Source organism: Equus asinus, chromosome 5 (assembly GCF_041296235.1).
Source record: "Equus asinus isolate D_3611 breed Donkey chromosome 5, EquAss-T2T_v2, whole genome shotgun sequence".
NCBI lineage: Eukaryota > Metazoa > Chordata > Mammalia > Perissodactyla > Equidae > Equus > Equus asinus.
In genome coordinates this window covers 93,866,036-93,885,624 of record NC_091794.1, presented here as the reverse complement: position 1 = coordinate 93,885,624, position 19,589 = coordinate 93,866,036, and the positions used below count along the sequence as shown (strand labels likewise).

Sequence of the window (19,589 nt, the reverse complement as noted above, 5' to 3'; positions counted from 1 at the left end):
TTCCTCGACTTTCCTCCCGGCCCAAAACAGAAGAGACAGAAAAACCCAGTCAAACCTTTACTCTCCCGTTAGGTCGCAGACCCGACCACCTCCCGCGGACTCTCCGGACGCAGCCGGGTAAGGGTAGAGGCGTGGGAGGTCACGCCCCAAGACCGTCTCTTCCCAGCCCCACAAACCCTCTCCTCTCCCAGGTCTCTTCCTCCCACTTTCTGGCCTTCATAGTGACCCGCCAATGAAGGTTGTGCTGATAGCCTCAGTCAGTCCAGCCTTTCAAGGTACTGGGGGAGGCAACGGGCAGGTCTAAACAGGAACTAAGGTTAGGAGACCAAGGAGGAGAGGTCATTAAGCCCTAATATCAAAAGGGAGGAGGATAGCGGGGCTTTTTGTAAAAACACCCTTGAGGTAGAGAGCCTGAAGGCAAGTTCAGAACAAAGCACCCTGAACAAGTTGTGCAGATTGCTACTCCCAGAGTTCTTTCTACTCCGGAGGGAGTCCCGGCAGGGGGCTGCCACTGCAGCTATGAGTGACCCTGACTAAGGAAGCCCCTGAATCTGTCATCACTCGGGCTCTGAGTTGGTGTCCAAGGCACAGCTGGAACCTCTCACAAAGGCCATGTCTGTCCGAAGCTTCATGCTGGTGGGTGGCTGGCGGCGGAGCAGCAGCTCCCCCTGGTCCTGGGGTAGGGGTTCATCGTAGATGGTGGAGATGAGCCCCAAGCCGATTCCGCGGGGCCTCTTCAGTTGCACAAATGGCTGTAGCTTCTCTCCATGATACCTGGATTACAAAGGGTTCTCAGTGAGAGGGCTACTCTCTCTCAAACCCCAGTGAAGGGGTTGGGAAAGAACAGGGAAGTAGCTACTACATACTTGGTTTGTCTCAAAGACAGAGCTTTAAATCTGGATCTTTGCTCTCCAGCCCCCTTATCTATCCATTGACAGTGCCAGCAACCAGGAACCTCACATACTGCTTTCATTTCATTTATTTATTTATTTATTTTTGAGGAAGATTAGCCCTGAGCTAACATCTGCTGCCAGTCCTCCTCTTCTTGCTGAGGAAGACTGGCCCTGAGCTAACATCCGTGCCCATCTTCCTCTACTTTATATGTAGGACGTCTACCACAGCCTGGCTTGCCAAGCGGTGGCATGTCCGCACTCGGGATCCGAACCAGCTAACCGGGGCCGCAGAAGAAGAATGTGTGAACTTAACCACTGCGCCACCCAGCCGGCCCCTGCTTTCATTTTAAATAGAACACAACGTTTAGAACAACTGTCACCACTCTGTGACTCACAGTCACTCCCTAATGGCAATCATCAAGTTCAAACTCCCAAGACTAGGGAGAATGACTCCCTCAGGAAATCCATGGTCCTCTTAAGCCTTGGGGCTTGGTCTAAAAAAATATTAGTGCCAGACCTACTTTTTCTTTCTAACTCTGCTTTGAAGTTCATCCCCTGAGTCCCTAGCACCAATCCCAAAACCAGAGGGAAGGGGGAAAGAGTACAGCTGAAAGGCTAGCCTGAGCCCCAAGGGAAGTCCCTCAGCCATACTCACCCCAATCCACGCTTGCATCTGGGGTGCTGGCCGTCACTATCCAAGGCCTCGGGCACCCCTGAGCCCCGGCTTCCCAGACCCTGGCCCTCAGCCCAGCCCTGCTGCTCCATCACCTTTCGCCCAATGCCCTGCAGAGGAAAGGGAGAAGACTCAAGAGATGGGGCTCCTGCAGGGGTGGGGGGTAGAGGGAAGAAGAGAAGGAATGGGGGTAGAGAAGGAAAAGAGATGGGTCAATGGGCTGGACAATGGACAGTGCTCACCTTGGTGTGGCGCTCAAAGGTGCCCACCTGGCGTTCGACGACAGAGCCGTCCTCCTGGCCATCACGGAGTCTCTGTTCCAGACGCATCTGGACAGAGTCTCGAGCATCCTTGTCTCCAGCATCTGAGGAAGCAGAGCCCAGTTTGCAGAAGGGTCTCTCTCAGCAGAAGCGGGGAAAATCAGGTTTCTAAGACCTCCTCACAAGATTTACGTATTCATCTTTACTGTAGTTTATGACTTTATTATTATCTCTCTCATTAGACTGGGTGCTCCCCAAGAGTAGGAACCATGGCTCTCCCATCTTACAGATAAGGAAATTGTGGTGCAGAAAAATCATAGAGCCAACAAATGACAGAATTAGAACCCAGGTCTTCCCCTCCCACCCCACCCCAACTCAGGTCATTTTTGACTCCAGAATCTAAACTCTTAACCAGAGCATGAACTCCTGCCCCTCCCACTCTACTAGAGCCTGCCTAGCAGAACCAGAGCTCCCTGAGGGCTGTCCCCAGTGAACCTTCACAAAGAGAGGGACAAGGCTCTGCCCACAACCAGCACTCAATGCACTCAACTAGAGATTTCTAAGGGGAATGTTCTCAGTGGGCTACGCTAAGGGAACCGGTCCCCTGTCTCAGCCTCTGCTAAGTAGGTCTGGTGAAGTGTCACTGCAAGTCCGGGCACCACTTCCACCTCCCCGTACTGCAAACCCTGGCCCAGTACCTCTGTCGTAGTACACACTCATGTCCACATCCCAGTCATCGGCTGTCTGTTCATCAAAGTCTGCAGAAACGAAAGCATCAGGCAGAGTGAGCTAAGGACTCAGTTCTGTTGAGAGTTAAATCTGGGCTTAGGCATATGTTCTACAACTTGGGGCTTTTGATTGTATTTTTAAGTCTCCTCTGGGAGGGTCATTCAGAATTTACAGGAGGGCATTTTCTCTGCACTCCACTGATCCCCCTCCCCTAAAAAGGATGACTGGTCTTTCATATACAATCAAGGTAAGTCTCTTCCCTAGCCCTTTATTCGGACTCACTGCCAGGGAACCCACCACGTGGAACAGAAAGCCCTCAGCGAATGCAGCCAGCATCACTCCTGCCCTTGCCTGGGTGCCAGCATTACCTCCTTCTTCCTCCTGCCAGAACTGGGCATCAGTGTAGAACACCAGGCCGGAGCCACCCTTCTCCCACTTGAGCTCGATCTCCTCCTCAAAGAGCCGCTCCGTGGTACGCTCCTGCCCGGTCACGTCCTCATGCAGTGCTTCATGCCGCTCCCACTCCTCACCCCGGTCATCGTCCTGAGAGAAGGTGGGGAGAGGTGACCTGCCTGTCTAGCTTCCTGACCTCATGCCCACAAGGAGGACAGCTCAGGGCACAGGAGGCCTGTGAGATGGGCCCTCAGCTCCACTCCTCCAAATTTCTCTGAGAAGCAGCACATATTTGGCCCTCGAGGCCTTAACCAACACATCTCTGCATCCCGTTTCTCAACATACTTGGTTCCTTCTCCTTATAAGCCTGATTCACTCTTATCTCCTTGCTTTTGGCCATGTTGTTCCCCCTGCCTGCAATATCTTCCCTCCTCTCCCACCACCTTCTCTTGTTCACTTGGTTAAATTCTTCCTCATCCCTCAAGTTCTACAGCCTACATGAAGCCCCCCCACACTAAGGCCCACAGCACTCTCGCTGGTCTCTGAACTTCTCAGTGCTAATCACATTGTTGAGGCCTTTGTATGGGATGTCACAAAGAAAGAAGGGACAAGAACTAATACCTATTGTCTACTGTGCGTCAGGCCCTTCACATAACTCAGCTCCTTTAATCACCCCAACAACTTGTGAGGTACTATTATTCTCATTCTACAGATGAAGAAACCTGGGTTCAGGGGCCAGCCCAGGGGCGCAGCAGTTAAGTGCACACGTTCCACTTCGGCAGCCCGGGGTTTGCTGGTTCAGATCCCAGGTGCGGACATGCCACCGCTTGGCAAGCCAGGCGGTGGCAGGCGTCCCACATATCACGTAGAGGAAGATGGGCACGGATGTTAGCTCAGGGCCAGTCTTCCTCAGCAACAAGAGGTGGATTGGCAGCACATGTTAGCTCAGGGCTAATCTTCCTCAAAAAAAAAAAAAGAAGCAGAAACCTGGGTTCAGAGGAGTAAAGAGATTTGCTCAAGACAGTCCACCAAGAGAGTGGCAGAGCTAGCATTACAACCCAGTTTGCCACATGCTGGTTCTCTCTCTGTTCAGGGAGATTTAAGGCTCTTTGAGGGCAGGAAATGAGTTTCAGAATGTCTTTGGAATCCTGCGCCAGCCCCTATGTTTACTCCTGCTTGACTGGACTTGTCAAATGATAGGATGACTCTTGGCTTGAAATCCTGGGGGCCCCGTCCTGTTTAAACTTCAAGAGCCCTAAGAAATCACTGCTGCAAAGCAGGTATTGAAGAAAAGTCAGGACAGCACCAGACTAAGGTTGTGGTCCAGATGTGTTAGCAACTCTTGGCCGGGAGCTTTGAAGACATAGGTGAATTACTTTTTACCCAATGTATACATAAAAAAAGTTTCCCAACAAATCACATCTCTCCTGATTTTATGGATGAACAACCAGGTATGGGGAAACAGGTGGAAGAAATGTTTACAGCCATGAGTTGCTGAACGGGGATACACCCTGAGAAACGTGTCATTAGGTGATTTTGTCATTGTATAAACATCACAGAATGTACTGGCACAAACCTAGATGGTATAGCCTACTACACACCCAGGCTATATGGTACTAATCTTAGGGGACCACTCTTGTATATGTGGTCCCTTGTTGACTGAAATGTCCTTATGTGGCTCCTGACTATATTTCACTGATAGAGTGGAGGCTAGTGTTCAATCCACAGACTCAAAGTCAAAAAATAGAAGGGACTTCTCAGCCACATAATGAAAGCACACAGAGGTTAGACAAGCAGTGAAGAGGACTGGATTCACATCCCAGCGCGGCCTCTACTTTCTTAGATTATCTTATCTCATGGTTGGCAGATTTTCATCTATGAAAAAGACCTTCCTTACATTCCTTCTAAAGGAATGAAAAGAAGACCCCTTTGAGAATCTTCTGATAAAAGTTCTGGCCCCTCTCCCCAAAGAAAAATGCATATTTGCACGTGCTAATGCAGTTTTACATCCTATGTCAGGGAGTTTTAACTCTTTGGAACTCTCCTGGGGACCCCAGGTTTAGAACTCTTGTAATATACAATTGAAGAGTGGTATTATTAATACTTTGGCCTCTCTAAGTTGCCAGCAAGGACAGGGTGGCTCACTGTACTCACATCATCTGAGTGTGACTCTTCTTCCTCCTCCTTTTCCCCTTCCTCCTCAGGCTCTCCACGGGGGCTGGCTGGTATGTCTGCCAGGCAGGTTCCCTGGGGTATTTCCTCACCCTCGGCGGTATACACAAGTTCTTCCTGCTCTACAGTCTCTGAATCCTCATACCTGAAGGGTACATTGCCATAGCGCCGGGAGGAACCTGTCTTAGGGAACTGGAGCTGCAGCTGGGTGATGATCCGAGGGGGTAGGCGGCAGGCCCGGATCAACTCCAAAAAAACCCCCAGGGGAGTTCCCACATTCCCATTGGGCATCAGCACTGGTGGGTTCAGCTCTGGCAGTTGCCTCAGGTCGGCCAGAGTGAAGGCTTCACTCTTGGCCTTCCGACTCTGCAGTTCCTTCCGGGTCTTGAAGGGAAAGGAGCCCAAACCTTGGGAAGCAAGAGAAAAGAATGGCTCTTCAAACCCAGAAGCCTCCGCCAACACTTGAGCCAGAAATTGGTCAAGGTTTAAATCCTTTAGCTTAATGCTGTTCCTGCCTTTCACACTTCTCCAGAGCCCCTTCTTCCAGTCCCTGACTAGAGCACCTAGTAATTTCATGCTATTTCTCATCATCTCAGCTGAGCACACAAGTTTCTTCCGGATCTGGTTCTTACAACCTTTTCATTCTCAACTGCCATCAACCCTCACCCCCTGCACACTCTTGTACCACGTGCTCCAACCACAGCAAACAATTTAACATGCCCTGAAAGTTTCATGGGCTTTCACATCTCTCTGTGTCTTTGAAAATGCCATTACTTTGAACACTATTCTTCCCTACAAATTCCTGTTTATCTTTCAAGATCCCGATGACATGCCACATTTCCTGATCCCTCTAGGAAATGGGTTTCTCCCTCTGTCATCTCACAGCACTTGGTGAAAAAGAGAATAGGCTCTGGAGCAAAATGCCTGGGTTTGTATGGTGACTCTGCCACTTACTAGCTCTGTAACCTTGGGCAAGTAACGTAACTTCTGCATCCCTCAGTTTCCTCCCTATAAAATGGGTAAGAATAGCTCCTACCTTATAGGACTGTTGTAAGGAGTCAATAAGGAAATGAAAAGCTTAGAACAGTGCCTAGTAGATACATAGGAAGTGCTTATAAATGTTAACAATTAGAATGGCATCTCTGTGACAATTACCTCTTTACAAATCTGTCGTCTTCTCTGGATTCTGAGCACAGACTGTCCAACTGTTCTCTGCATGTAAGCTAGAGTCACACTAGGTCTAGCAATACAAGCTAGATTTGTTGAAAGAATGAATGAAGAGGGCTCTGCACTGTTTCCTGTTCTCCATCAAAGTGATTTCCCATGAAAATGGGAGTTCTGAGAAAAGATAAAGTCTCTTCATTTGCACCTTGCTAAGAGAGAAGTGAGTGGGGAGCAATAAAGAGAGTGCAATAAAGACAGACAATAAGACTACACGAAATCGGAATATAATGATGTACACCTGAAATTTATATAATGTTATAAACCAATGTTACCGCAATTAAAAAAAAAGACAATAAGAGTTTTAGAAACTTGATTTCCTATTTTCCCTTTGTGTCAGTGCAAAATGAACCCCTCAGATAGACAAAAGAGTCTCAGACGGGATCTAATAAAGTTGGAAAATAGACCATCATCCGAATAGGCCTCTTTTTGGTTTGTTTTTCCCTGAGGTAAACTAACGTGCAAGTTGAGCCTGAAGCTCTATCCATAAATGTCCTAAACTCCTAAAGAGTCGTAAGCAGAGACGTGACTTATTATCATCCCTCAGGAGAGGTGCCTCTGTTCCAGGGCCCGGAGGCCCAGTCTATCATCTTTCTCACCCGTAGCTGATGCCTCAGTAGGTAGCCGAAGTCTGCGGATGAAACAACGACCGGGCAACCAAGTCCCCTGAGAATCCAGCCAACGGCGGCCGGAGTACATGCGAAGAAGCCTCTGGGCTTGAGCCGCCCCCGGTACCGAGATGACGCAGCAGCAGGTGCGGGTCTGGGCGGGAGCCGAGTCCCGAGTGGAGAGAGCGCGGGCATCGGTGACTGAAGTCTCAGCGAGAACCTGGCCGGTAGGAGTTAGAGCAGAGTCAGGAGCAGCCTGGGGAGGGGCCCGCTCAGGCCGATGCCGGTAGTGGAAACAGAGGAAGCCACAGCCGCGCTGTTCCCGAAATTGGCTAAAGTAGCTCCGTAGCTGGGCCGAGCGCAACTCCGAAGGGATACCGCTCACTATTAAGTAAACTGGCGCTTCCTTCTCTGCCTCGCTGGGCACCGCCATCTTGGATTATCACATGATCAGCTGGAACCAATTCTCGCGAGAACAGCGCGAGCAGCCCCGAGTTGTCTGTGTTGCAATAGTACTTTTTAACCCGCAGGTAGTCCGCTGGGAGTCTGAATGTGGAAATGGGAGCTGGGGAGGTCTGGGAGAAGTCGTTCCAGTCCCTTTCCCACAGAGAGAAGTCGGCGATAATGGAAAAACTCACCTGAGAAATGGGGTTACAGAGTTTTCATAAGGCTCTAGTGAGGATCTAATTAGAAGCCTGCGGGAGGGGCAGTTTTTAAGATTTTTACTTGTTGGGGCTCTCCTAAATCTAATCTCAGTTCTTTCTCAGTTCAGAGCCTTTCAGTCGTTCATCCATTTATTTTTACAAAACATATTGGTGAACTCCCACAAACTAGTAAGAAAAAGATAAACAATCCAATTGAAAAGTGGGCCGAAGACACTTCACAGAAGAGAAAAAAGTCCAATTAACAATGAAAGATGCTCAATCTCATTAATAATCAAGGAAATGCAGTGAGACCCACTTCACATCCACCAGATTGGCAAACATTTTGAAGTCCTCAAAAGTTGGTGACGATGTGGAGCGACTGGAGCTCCCAAATACCGTTGATAGAAGTGTAAACTGGTACTTGGGGAAACAATTCGGCATCACCCAGTAGTGTGAAACTACACTTACCTTTTGACCCAGCAATTCCACTTCTGGGTATCTACTTTAAAGAAATTCTTGCATGCGTTTATCAGGAAATGTATTGACAATGTTGACCTTTACCTAAGCCCTGTGATCCTGAAAAACAGCCAAAGTTAGGAAACGCCTCCCGCCTTTGGTGTTCTGGAACACAGATTATTGTAAAGAAACACACTCCGTGATATGACTTAGATAAAACTTATGGGTGCCCCCTTGTTTACCTATGACAAGGCTAGACACAGACTTTAAATTCCACTTCTCTGCCTCAAAAACGCTTGGATGAATTGCTTGGCCCAATGATCATTCAGAACAAAATGCTTGTTAACCAAAGTTTGGTTAAGCTTTCTTTCCCCCAGTTCCCTGAACTTTGCATCCCTGGCCCCTGACTTGCGCCAGCACAAACCCCTCCTTAATAGCCCCTCCTGAGAACAGGCTGGCTTCAGGAGAAAATGTTCTCTGATCTCTCCCATCATGCCACTCCTGGTCATCCCACTTTCTCACACTCAACTCTTTTTGCCTAACCCTTGAGACACGTGCAGATCCTATGGTCAGAGCGTTCTCCCGTTGCAACAGCTTCCGTCTCCCTATTGCAATAGTTCCTTTCCTCCCTTGCAACAGTCATTTCAAATAAAGTCTCTCTTCACTAAGTCCAGATTTGCTTTTTATTTGACAGTATATACAAATATTCATAGCTGCAGTGTTTGTAAGAGAAAAAAATTGGCATTTAGTACTATTACTCAGGTACATGGAGTTGATTGAAAATAAGCAAGTCAGAAAACAGAATTATTCCATTTATATAAAGTTCAAAAATACAAACTAAAAAATATTTTTAGGGGTACATAAATAAGTATGCTTTAAAACCATAAAGAAAAGTAAAAAAATGATTAACCCAAAATTCAGGGTAGTCATTACCTTTGGGAAGAGGTGATAGATTTAGAAAGGACCTCAAAGTTGATGGTAATAATGATATATAGAACAATGATGAGGGTTTATTGTGCTGTTATTCTTTACGTATTTTTTATAAATATTTTGTTTTACTCACTATTTAACAAAAAAATCTTAAAAGAGAAAACATATCTCAAAAAGCAACAAAGGAAGTGGTTACTTTGTGGTGATCACAAATATACACCTATTTGAGAAATAAAAAAATAAAAACATGTCTAACAAGTGTCCGGGTAATTGTGGATAGGGACAATGTTATATCTGGATTTTAAAATCTGCTGATGAAACTGTAGATTGGTACAACCACTTTGGAAAACTCGCAAGATCTATCAAGTTGAGCACACATTCTACAAATCGGTAATTCCAGTTGTTATATAACAACACATCTGCAAGCCTCTGTGTACCAAAAGATGTGTGCAAGAATAATCCCAGCAATGTTATTTGATGATCCAAATGTTCATCAGCAGTATAATGCATAAATGAATTGTAGTATGATGGGATACTTTACAACAATGAAAATGAAAGGGCTACTGCTGCACAGAGCAACAGAATGAATCTCAGATGTAGTGTTGCCAGACCCTGGTTACCCGCCTGGGGCTCCGGGCTGAGAAAGTGGGTCCTTGGGCACCTGCAGGAACGAATTCAGATGAGAGTCACAGAATAAAGTGCAAAACAGTTTTATTAAGCAATTAAGCAAGACTTAGGTAAGGGAAAGGGACAGGCTGCAGAGAGCCTGGGCTGTCTCAGAAAGTAGAGAAAGCAGCCTTGAGCTGGGTTGAAGGGGAATTTTTATGGGACCTCGAAGGGAAGTGGCTGCAGCAGTTGGGGATTGGACTTCAGGATGTGATCAGCAGGTTGATTGGTTCTGGAACTGCATGCTCAGTTTGTGGTCCCTCTACAAACCGAGTAGTTTGCAGCAGGCATGGGTGGGCTACTGACTTGCCCTCAGTTACAGGATGTGTAGCCGACTTCAGGTGGATGTGGCTTCCTGTATGTGCAGACTTGTCTCACCTAGGGCCCCACCTAACCCTCCAAGACCCCTGTCTCATTCCCCTCCTCAGAGATTTTCACTCCCTTAACCTTAAGGGGTGTTGGGGGCCGGAGGTCAGGCTTCTGTAACTGCTTCAAGCTGAGGTGGGGCGTTGACCCTATTTACTGGAGGGAGTGGAAATCTCTGGCAGCCTGATCTAAGGGTCCCGGTGGTGGGCTAGGGGCACTGGGGGAGACCAGTTGAAATCCGTGCATGGCCATCAGCTCAACATGGAACCGTTTCAGACTGGAGGAGACAAATCTGACAAGAAGATTTAATAGGCAGGGACCAAAAAGAAGGAGAATGAGAATGGCTACCAGGGGTCCCAGAAAAAGAAGGAGCCAGGTAAGGATAGCCTCCTTTATTGTATTCCAGACAGAGGAGGCTGTGGTGTCTTTGCCAAACGAGTGGAGCCATTCAGTCTGTTTGAACATCTCCTTGATGTTTACCTCAACCTGGCCAGTAGTATTGATCCAAGTGAAGCAGGAGGTGTTGGTGACTGCACAGACTCCTCCGTGTTTCCCCAGCAGGTAATCCAGAGCCAAGTGGTTGCAGCGACCGCCCGGAGGCAGTTGGGCCATCCGGAGGCTACCTCATCCAATTGTTTTGATAGGTAGGCTACAGGCCTGGATATGGACCCCAGTCCCTGGGTTACGACAACCAGGGCCACCCCTTGCTTTTTAGCCACATGAAGTGTAAGAGGCTTTTTCAGATTCAGGAGGCCCAATCTGCAAAAAACAGGATGTGTGGCCAACTTCAGGCAGTTGTGGCTTCCTGTGTGTGCAGACTTCTCTCACCTAGGGCCCCACCTAACCAGCAAGATCCCTGTCTCATTCCCCACCTAAGAGAGGGGCTTGGCTGAGCCTTGTTTTGAGTTCCTGAAAGGACTTTTGGCCTTGGGGGTCCCAGTTTAGGGCTCTCTTTAATCCCCTTTTAAAGCCTCATATAGGGACTTGGTTATAAGACTAAACCCAGGGATCCAGATTTGACAAAACTCGGCCATTCCCAGGAATTCTCTAAGCTCTTTTTTTGCATGAGGCTTCTAGAAAGCGAGGAGGACCCCTTTTCTATTTACTATTAAGGCTCTGGATCCAGGGGTGAGGGTGTAGCTTAGGTACTGGACTTGTTGGGAGGAGATCTGGGCTTTCGTTGGAGAGGCTCGGTAGCCTCACTCCACCAGAAAATTTAGAACTTGGACTGAATTATTATTAGCATCCTCTTTGCTGTAGCTGGATAATAATAGGTCGTCCACGTACTGGAGAAGTGACCCATTGACCAATTGGAGGTCTCGCAACTCCTTGGCTAATGCTTTTCCAAAAAGATGGGGCCTATCTCTAAATCTCTGAGGAAGTACAGTCCAGGTGTATGGGTGGTGGCCTTGGTGTCAGGATCAGTCCACTCGAAGACAAAGAGGTACTGGGAGTCTGAGTGTACTAGGATGCAGAAGAAAGCAGCTTTAAGATCCAGTACAGTAAACCAAGAAGCATTTCCCAGAATCTGAGTTAAGAGGGTATAAGGGTTGGGGACAATGGGATGGATTGGGACCACGGCCTTATTTACTGCCCTTAAATCTTGTACAAACCAATAGTCTCCGTTGGGCTTTTGTATGGGAAGGAAGGAGGTGTTACAAGGAGACTGGCATGGTCTCAACAGGCCAAACTTCAGGAACTTAGTTACTAGGAGTTTTATTCCCTTTGGGGCCTCAGGCCTCAAAGGGTATTGCTTTTTCCAAGGGTAAAGGGTGTTGGGCTTTAAGGATATCTTTACTGGGGAAACATTAATGGCCCTTCACGGGGTCTCGGTGTCCCAGATGGATGGGTTGACTTTAGAGGCTATGTGCTCAGGGATTGAGATGGGTGTCCCTGTGGCACTCAGATGAAGGACCAAGAGCAAAGAGTTAGTCTCCTGGGGTGGACCCATCGTGATGTTGCTTCCCAGCTTAAACAGGAGGTCTCTTCCTAGTAGGGGAGTAGGGTGCTCAGGGAGGAAAAGAAGCCTGTGAACTACCATAGATAAGCCTATGAAGCAGGTAAGGGGTTGAGTAAATTTCCTGAGTCTCGTGTGACCATCTATCCCAGTTACGGGGCAAGAGTCGAGGGACAATGGACATGGAGCTTGGGTCAGGACAGAGTAGGTGGCTCCCCTACCCAATAAGAAAGAAACAGTCTTACCTGCCACGTCAAAGGTTACCCGAGGCTCCTGTGGTGTGATGACGAGCCGTTCAGCGGAAGCCTTAAGGGGTCTTGGACCCCATCAATCGTCTTCATGAGACAGTAGGATTCGGAATGTTCCCGGCCCTGGAGAGGACTGGGGGCAGTCCTTCCTCCAGTGGCCCACATGTCCACAGAGCAGACAAGGTGTGGTGGGCATGGACTTAGTCTGAGGACACTCCTGCTTTCAGTGTCTCTCCTGTCCACAGAGGCGACAGTTTCCTCGCTTAGAGCTCTGGCAAGGCAGTGGCTCTGACCAGGGCTTCCCTGGTGCTGCCCTTGCCTTAGGGTCTTTCACCTGGTAACCCTGACGTGGCTTGGCGCCCAAAGCTGCGGCCAACAATTGGACCTTATATTTAGTTCTCCAAGACTTCTCTGCCTCCTCTGCCCAGTCCTGATTGTTAAACACTCCGAAGGCCATGTCTATCAACTGATTCATGGGTGTCTGGGGTCCCAGAGCAGCTTTTTGAAATTTTCTCCTGATGTCTGGGGCTGACTGAGTTATGAAATGCATCTCTAACAGAGTCTCCCTTCAGGTGACTCAGGGGCAGTATTAGTATACTTCTTTAAACCTTCTACCAATCTCTGGTGAAACAGGTGGGATTTTTGTTTTTTCCTTGGGTTATCTCCCGGATCCTGTCATAACTGATGGGTTTCACTACAGGCTTTTCATCTCTTCAATCAAACAAGTAATGCGGCGGTTTCTCCTTTCTAGGTCTCTACTTCCTTTCTGGTAATTCCAATGGGGGTCCTGATCTGGAACAGATTCACCTCCCACTCAGTGGACAAGATGTCCAGGGCCATGGGCTGCCTGTGAGTCGGCATATTGCCAGGCTGATCTGCGGATTCTTTGTTTTTCTTCCACCGTGCAACAGGTGGATAAGATGACATGTATGTCAGCCCAGGTTAGGCTGAACAAGAGAGTTAGACCCTCAAATTCTTTAACAAAGTGGGAGGGATCCTCTGAAAATCTACCAAGCTTGTCTCAGCAGGCAGTTAGGTCAGCCATGGAGAAGGGCACATGGACCCGCGTAATTTCTCCCTTGGGATTAGGGACCTCATGCAAGGAGAGGACTTCACCTTCTCCAGGCTGGTAGGTAGTCCCGCTGTGCGTGGTTCCTGCAGAACTACTTGCACTACTGGGGCTATAAGGTGGGGGATGTGAGGGTCCCCCCCGAGAGTCAGACGATGTGGGGGACTCGAGAGGGACCAAAGGTTCCCTCCTGGTTGGGGGTGGGGGTCATCTAGTATGTCTGGCTCACCAGGTGGAGTAGTTATGACCACACATACCGGGGATGTGGCCCTCAATCCAAGGTTTTGGTAGAGGGCCATGAAGGCTTGTACAAATGGGATCTCATTCCATTTTCCTTGTTTCTTACAGAGGAGATCCAATTGTAGAATGGTATTATAGCTTAGGAAGCCATTTAGGGGTCAGAACTCCCAGTCCCCCAACTTACATTGGGGCCCTGCTGTCTTTCAGAAAAATATGAGTTTTCTTTTTGTTAGACCATCTGCTTTAAATTGGTCCCAGTGACCCAAGAGACACCTCAGTGGGGAGTCCCTTGGGATGCTCTCGGTGGCCCCCATGTTTGGTTAGGGTGTCCAGAGGAGACAGGGGTTCTATAGGCTCCTATTGGTGTCCCGGTTCCCGTTCCCACTGCCAGCCCCCTTTCTGATCTTGGTGGCACAGGAGGGAGAGGTGAGCCCACTCCTGAAGGGTGAAAGGGGCTTTTAGTTGGAAAGACTGGAGGTAGGTGTGGATGAGAAAGAGTTGGCTGGATCTGTGAAAAACTCAGATGTCAGGATGTCTGATCTGGCTGAAGAGGTGTTTCAGTAAGCAAGAGAATTTGGTAGGAGAATTGCGAGGTGTCTTGAGACAGCTGCTGTTTTGGCAAAGGCAGCAGTGATGTCCCTGTGGACACTGGAGATCAGAGAGATCCGGGTATGGGAGAAGCGGCTCAGGGTTAGCATAGTGTGGCGCCAGGGACTGGAGGAAAAAGGACCCTTGTTCCCAGGCAGAGTGTGTGTCAAGGAGAGAAGGAAGAGAATGTCCCTTAAGATGAGCAGAGCGAATTAGTTTTACCACTTGTTGAAAGTCCCAGGCCTGGATGTGTGCACTAGGTATGCAGGAGGTGGTGGTAATAAGAAAGAAACAGATTTTCCAAGTCCCGATTACTCCAACCTCTTCTTAAGCAGTGCTGGAGTAAACCACTGAGAGGCCGATATTAATGGGGTTGGCTCAGGTAGCAGAAGGCATATACCTCAGGACAGGCAAGACCTGGGCAGCGGGCGTAAGCACTGTTGCAGAGAAAATAAGGAAATGAGTGGCAGAGAACACAGGGAGGGCTGAGCTGGAGAACAGCTTGGAGCAATCCCGGAGTTTGCCCTAGTTGGAGAGCCCAACAGATGCCCAGGGTGTCAAAGAGGGAGAGGTGTAAGGAGGCCTGATTGTGGGTGATCTATATACCAAAAAAGAGAAGCTGCTGCAGGATGGGAATGTGTGTGCTTTACTGGGTTCCTGCTCGTGGCGTGAAAGTTTTCTTGTGGCTGGCAGGGGCTAAAACCTAACCCCATCCTGTGACCAGCTTATTCTGTCACAGGTGACTTCTTTTAGGTGGCGAGCACCCTTTTAGGTGGCCTTTAACTGCTTGACCTGTGCCCACCCTGTTTGCAGCTTTTGTCCTTTTATCAGACCAGGAAAGGAAATAGGGGAGAAGGAGAGAGACAGAGACAGAGATTAGTTAGTGGTCGCCGCCTCTCTCCAGGGTTGCCTGTACACCGCTGCCATCCGGGTCACCCAGGCGACGATCGGTTAAGTCCCATTGGCAGTGGCTCTGTTTCAGTGGACGCGACTGGAAAGGATAGACAAAACGTGGGAAAGAGAGATCCAGAGAGAGAGATGAAAAGACTTTACACTGTCCTATCCCAAAGGGACTCTGCCCTGCCCGGGGGGGGGGGGGGGGGGGGGGGGCGTGTCACAGGGAGATCCTGGATCCTCTCTGCAAGTAGGTTAGTTTTCCCAAAGGCACATGTGGCCCTTTCGGGAGCAAGAAAACCTGACCGAGTAGGGATCGTCACCCCAGGCCGGGGTTGGAAGGGTGAAGTAATCCCTCCCTCCCAACCAAGAAGTGAGACAAAGGAAAACGGAGGGAAAGTATAGCGGGAAAGTGCTGAGGGACTCCAGAAGAGGCTCACTCACCCGTCGTTGAACCGAAAGTAGACCGAACTATGCTGCTGGCAGACTTCTAGAGATTTTTTTTTCTTTGAGGGTGATGAGTTATCTCTGAGGTCCCCATGATGAGGTCCCATCTGGGTCACCAGAAAGATGTCGCTGGGCCAGGTACCTCACCTGCGGCCCCTGGCTAAGAAAGTGGTTCCTTGGGCACCCACAGGAATGAATTTAGAATGAATTCTGTGAGAGCCACAGAATAAAGTGCAAAACAGTTTTGTTAAGCAATTAAGCAAGACTTAGGTAAGGGAAAGGGACAGGCTGCAGAGAGCCTGGGCTGTCTCAGAAAGTAGAGAAAGCAGCCTTGAGCTGGGTTGAAGGGGACTTTTTATGGGACCTCGAAGGGAAGTGGTCAAAGCAGGGTATTGGACCTCAGGATGTGATCAGCAGGTTGATTGGTTCTGGAACTGCATGCTCAGTTTGTGGTCCCTCTACAAACCGAGTAGTTTGCAGCAGGCATGGGTGGGCTACTGACTTGCCCTCAGTTACAGGATGTGTAGCCGACTTCAGGTGGATGTGGCTTCCTGTATGTGCAGACTTGTCTCACCTAGGGCCCCACCTAACCCTCCAAGACCCCTGTCTCAATAGTATTAAGTGAAAGAAGACAAACACAAAACTGTACATGCTATATGATTCCATTTATATAAAGTTTGACAAGCAATCTCATTTATGATGTTGGAAACAAGAGGCAGTGGTGCCTTTTGGGAAGGAGGGAGAGGGTAGTGATGAGGAGGGTTTCTGGGGTGTTGTTAATGCTCTATTTCTTGAGTAGGGTGGTGGTTACAGGGATGTATTCATTTTGTGATAATTCATTGAGCTGTACATGTATGATTTGTGTACTTCTCTGTACAACATATGCAAAAGGGTTAGTTAAAACTATATTTTTAAAAATCTGAAAATTGAAAAATAAGTGCTTTAGAGCAAACAATGTGGACCAAAATACAGATGATGTGCTCTGGAAAAGCTGTTAGATGACCCAAGAAGTTATGCACTTATGATGGGACACAATTGCCATTTGTGGGACTAAATTACCAGAACCTTCATGATGTGTGATCTGTAGTAGACTCTCAGTAAATTGTCATTGATGGGATGACTATTCCTGGCACTAACATGGGGATAAGGTGCTGGCATGTGGCTGGAACTCTCTCAAGGGAAAGTGGGGCCACTTCCCTGGGGGAACACACAGGCCAGATTTCTCATCAAAAACTTGAACCCAAAGGTAACCAAGACTCCATTTTCACTCTACTTCTACCTTACAATGGGTTGGGGAGGAGAAGTAATGTAGGTGTTGTGATTATTCTCCCGTTTATTGTCCCCGACCTTTAAAGACTCAAGAGAGCATAGTATTTAACAGTGTAGGCCCTAAATTCGGACCACCTGAGTTCAAATCCTGACTCAACTGCTTATTAACTATGTAACCTTAAGCAAGTTACTTAAACTCTCTGTGCTTTGGTTTCTTCATCTATAAAATGGAGATAATGGTAATACTTCCAGCACAGAGTTGTTGTGAGAATTAAATGGCATAATTCATGTACAGTGTTTACAGCATAGCTTTCAATAAATGTTAACTGGTTATTGTTTAGCAGTACCCAGAATGACCAGCCAGGAATGGGTGGTCCCTTTTATTCACTCTGATTCCCTTGAGACCTTAGCCTTGTCGCCTCCACCAGTTTCACTGGGATTGCCTTTCTCTGCTGTCTTGTTCTGTGACGTGGTCCCTGTCTACCTCTCTAGGCCCATCTCTTGCTGACCTGGGCCCCAGTTGCCCCAGACCACTTGCAGTTAAACACCCTTGCTCTCTGACACCCCTGTGCCTTTGCATCCATCAGTCCTTCTGTCTGGAATGCCCATCCCTTGGTTTGCCTGGCAAACCCCTATTCATTCTCTTTAGCAGTCTCTTTAGCATTCTCAAAGCAGTCACCACTTGGCTGAAGCATTTTTCCCACCCTCAGCCAGATTTAATCACTTCATCTTCTGAGCCCCTGCTGCCTGTTGTACGTCCGTCTATCGTGGTTCAGATCACTCTGTGTTACAATTATCTATGTGTCTCTTTCTCTTATACAGACAGGCTGTTCGATGAAGGCAGGGACAGTATCTTATTTGTTATGTGCCCCTTGGTATCCAGCACAGTGTCTGGTACAAGTGGACGTCAAGAGAGATGTTGAATGGGGGCATGAATGGAACGGTGGATGGTGGGTGACGGCTTTTTGCCAGCATCATCGATTCTAGGATACGTGACTGCCTCAAGGGCAGGGTGTGTCAGCACAGAGCACAGCACATGTCAGTGGCCTGACTGCTTAATAAGCAATCAGTGATTTGGCTAATGAGGGTAGAGATAATGATGATAATAAAATGGTACCCGAGGCTGACCCAGAGCCATAGCCATTTTCTTGCTTTCTAGTGAGTCACCCAGGCTAGGCCTGAGGACAGGGATCATGGCTGAGAGGTAGATGGTCAGTAAATAGTGGCTGAGCTGGCTCCAGACAGCCTGATCCTCGCCATGACTCACTCCAGCCTGTGCTGGTGGTGAGAGTTCAGCCTTCACAGTCACATGGGACTGAGTTCAAATCCTAGCACAGATAGTGATCAGTCCAGACCTTGAGTAAATTGCATACCCTGTCTGAGCCAGTTTCCTCCTCTTACCACCTCTGGCTGATGAGACACAGGTCCCATTCCTAAGATTCTGATAATGGAGACATAATACCCCACCTTTGGAAAGCCTGAACTCTCATGGAGAAAACATTATTGCCCTAACTACGTTGTACTCTAATTCTCTTTAGTTTTGCTAGATTTGTCTTTATGTTCCTTGAAGAAGGCTTGGGTAGGGCACAGAGAATGATGCAAGAGATACAGATGAGAAAGAGACAGAAGTGTAGTCCCGGACCAGGGGGAGGGATAGGGAAGAAATTTGCAAGGGAGCAAGGTAGGGCTGATAAGGGAAGCTATGTGGATGATAGAAACATTAGATAAGTTGAGGGAAAAGGCTGGGGTGGGTAGTGGAGAGGAGCCTTTCTAATGGCTGTTCAGGGTTGGAGGAGAGGAGGGGTGAGAGGCAGGAAGACTCTGTCTGAGGGTTCAGAGAGGTGAAGGGTAAACTAATGGGGGCAGTTAGTGAAGGGACATAAAAGATAGAATGACCTGAAATCTCTGAGTCTGCTGGATTTGGCTCCTATGGGGAGATAAGGTGTCTGCTCTTGAAAGAGTTACCTCATACGTCTGCAAGGCGAGATGGGACGGTGTGTGCCAAGGTGCTGGGAAGGGCAGGGCACGGAGAGGTGCCTGGGGGCCTGAGGTGGTCTGGTGCTGGGGGTTTTGGTGGGGAGTGAGGGAGTGGAGGGATGCAAGGCTTATTCTGGGCTCTAAAGGATGCTTCTATTTAGGGGTTTGATTAGATCCCGGATGGGGGGATTTGGTGAGCAGAGCATGGTCTGTCTGAGAGGAGGGTAGATATTGGGGTCACCATGGGGAAAGAGGGTGACTGGTTAGCTGAGACCTCAAATACCAGGCAGTGCAGTTTGGCCTGGATTTGCAGGCTCTGCGTAGACCCTGAAGATGTGCAGACACAGATCTACCTACTCAGGAGGCCACTTTTCCTTTTACTGTGACATACAGAAGATGGAAAACATGCCCTGGTGTGAGGGTGTCCCCTTGGGCACAGGGAAGTCTATGTGAACATCGGCTTGGGTGTGTGTCTCTGTTGTGTGAGTGTGTTTGGGTTCACTGTATGTCACTGAGTGAGAGTATCTGGGCTGTTCATTTCTGTGCCGTGTGTGGGTGGATGGAGGGTCTGTTTTATGAGTCTGTGTGTAGGTGTGTCTGAGTTGTATGTTTTAGTGTGTGTATGAGAGAGTGGTAGGTCTGAGTTGCATGTGTCTTTGTTATGGGGTCCGAGCTGTGTGTTTCTGTCTCATTCTGGATGTCTGAGTGGTGAGTGGGTGATTGGGTAAGGGAATGGGGTGCCCTTGCTGCTAGCACTGGGTCCCATAATGGGTACCTGTCCATTTCAACTGTGGTCCCTATCCTGGGGGCCTTGGAGAGAGGCCTGAATGATGTCTCCTAGACTGTTGTCCCTGAGTGAATGACCTCTCATTGAGCAATAATTAACTTG

General features: G+C 48.5%; 1 protein-coding gene and 1 long non-coding RNA gene across 2 annotated transcripts; both read right to left on the bottom strand.

Annotated features, from left to right (window-relative positions):
* Positions 1 to 557: 557 nt before the first annotated feature.
* GPATCH3 (G-patch domain containing 3) lies at positions 558 to 7,516 on the bottom strand. The gene is made up of 7 exons (XM_070510628.1): positions 6,941 to 7,516; positions 5,103 to 5,527; positions 2,924 to 3,098; positions 2,525 to 2,584; positions 1,809 to 1,930; positions 1,549 to 1,676; positions 558 to 774 (listed from the first exon to the last, which is right to left on the bottom strand). Exons 1-7 carry the CDS (start codon positions 7,380 to 7,382, stop codon positions 558 to 560), a joined length of 1,569 nt encoding a protein of 522 aa, XP_070366729.1. The 5' UTR covers positions 7,383 to 7,516.
* A 2,157-nt stretch (positions 7,517 to 9,673) lies between these two features.
* Positions 9,674 to 15,785, bottom strand: LOC139045341 (uncharacterized). The gene is made up of 3 exons (XR_011503528.1): positions 15,452 to 15,785; positions 12,214 to 15,104; positions 9,674 to 11,475 (listed from the first exon to the last, which is right to left on the bottom strand). It is a non-coding gene; the product is annotated as an uncharacterized lncRNA (long non-coding RNA).
* Between the last annotated feature and the right edge of the window lie 3,804 nt (positions 15,786 to 19,589).

Bases quoted from the DNA above. Each gene is read 5' to 3' on its own strand.
- GPATCH3 (XM_070510628.1), bottom strand. From the start codon at position 7,382: ATGGCGGTGCCCAGCGAGGCAGAGAAGGAAGCGCCAGTTTACTTAATA. The intron at 3,099-5,102 runs GTGAGTACAGTG...ACCTTCTCTCAG, and splicing joins AAGAGTCACACTCAGATGAT to GACGATGACCGGGGTGAGGA. The intron at 1,677-1,808 runs GTGAGCACTGTC...TTTCCTCTGCAG, and splicing joins CCTTTGAGCGCCACACCAAG to GGCATTGGGCGAAAGGTGAT.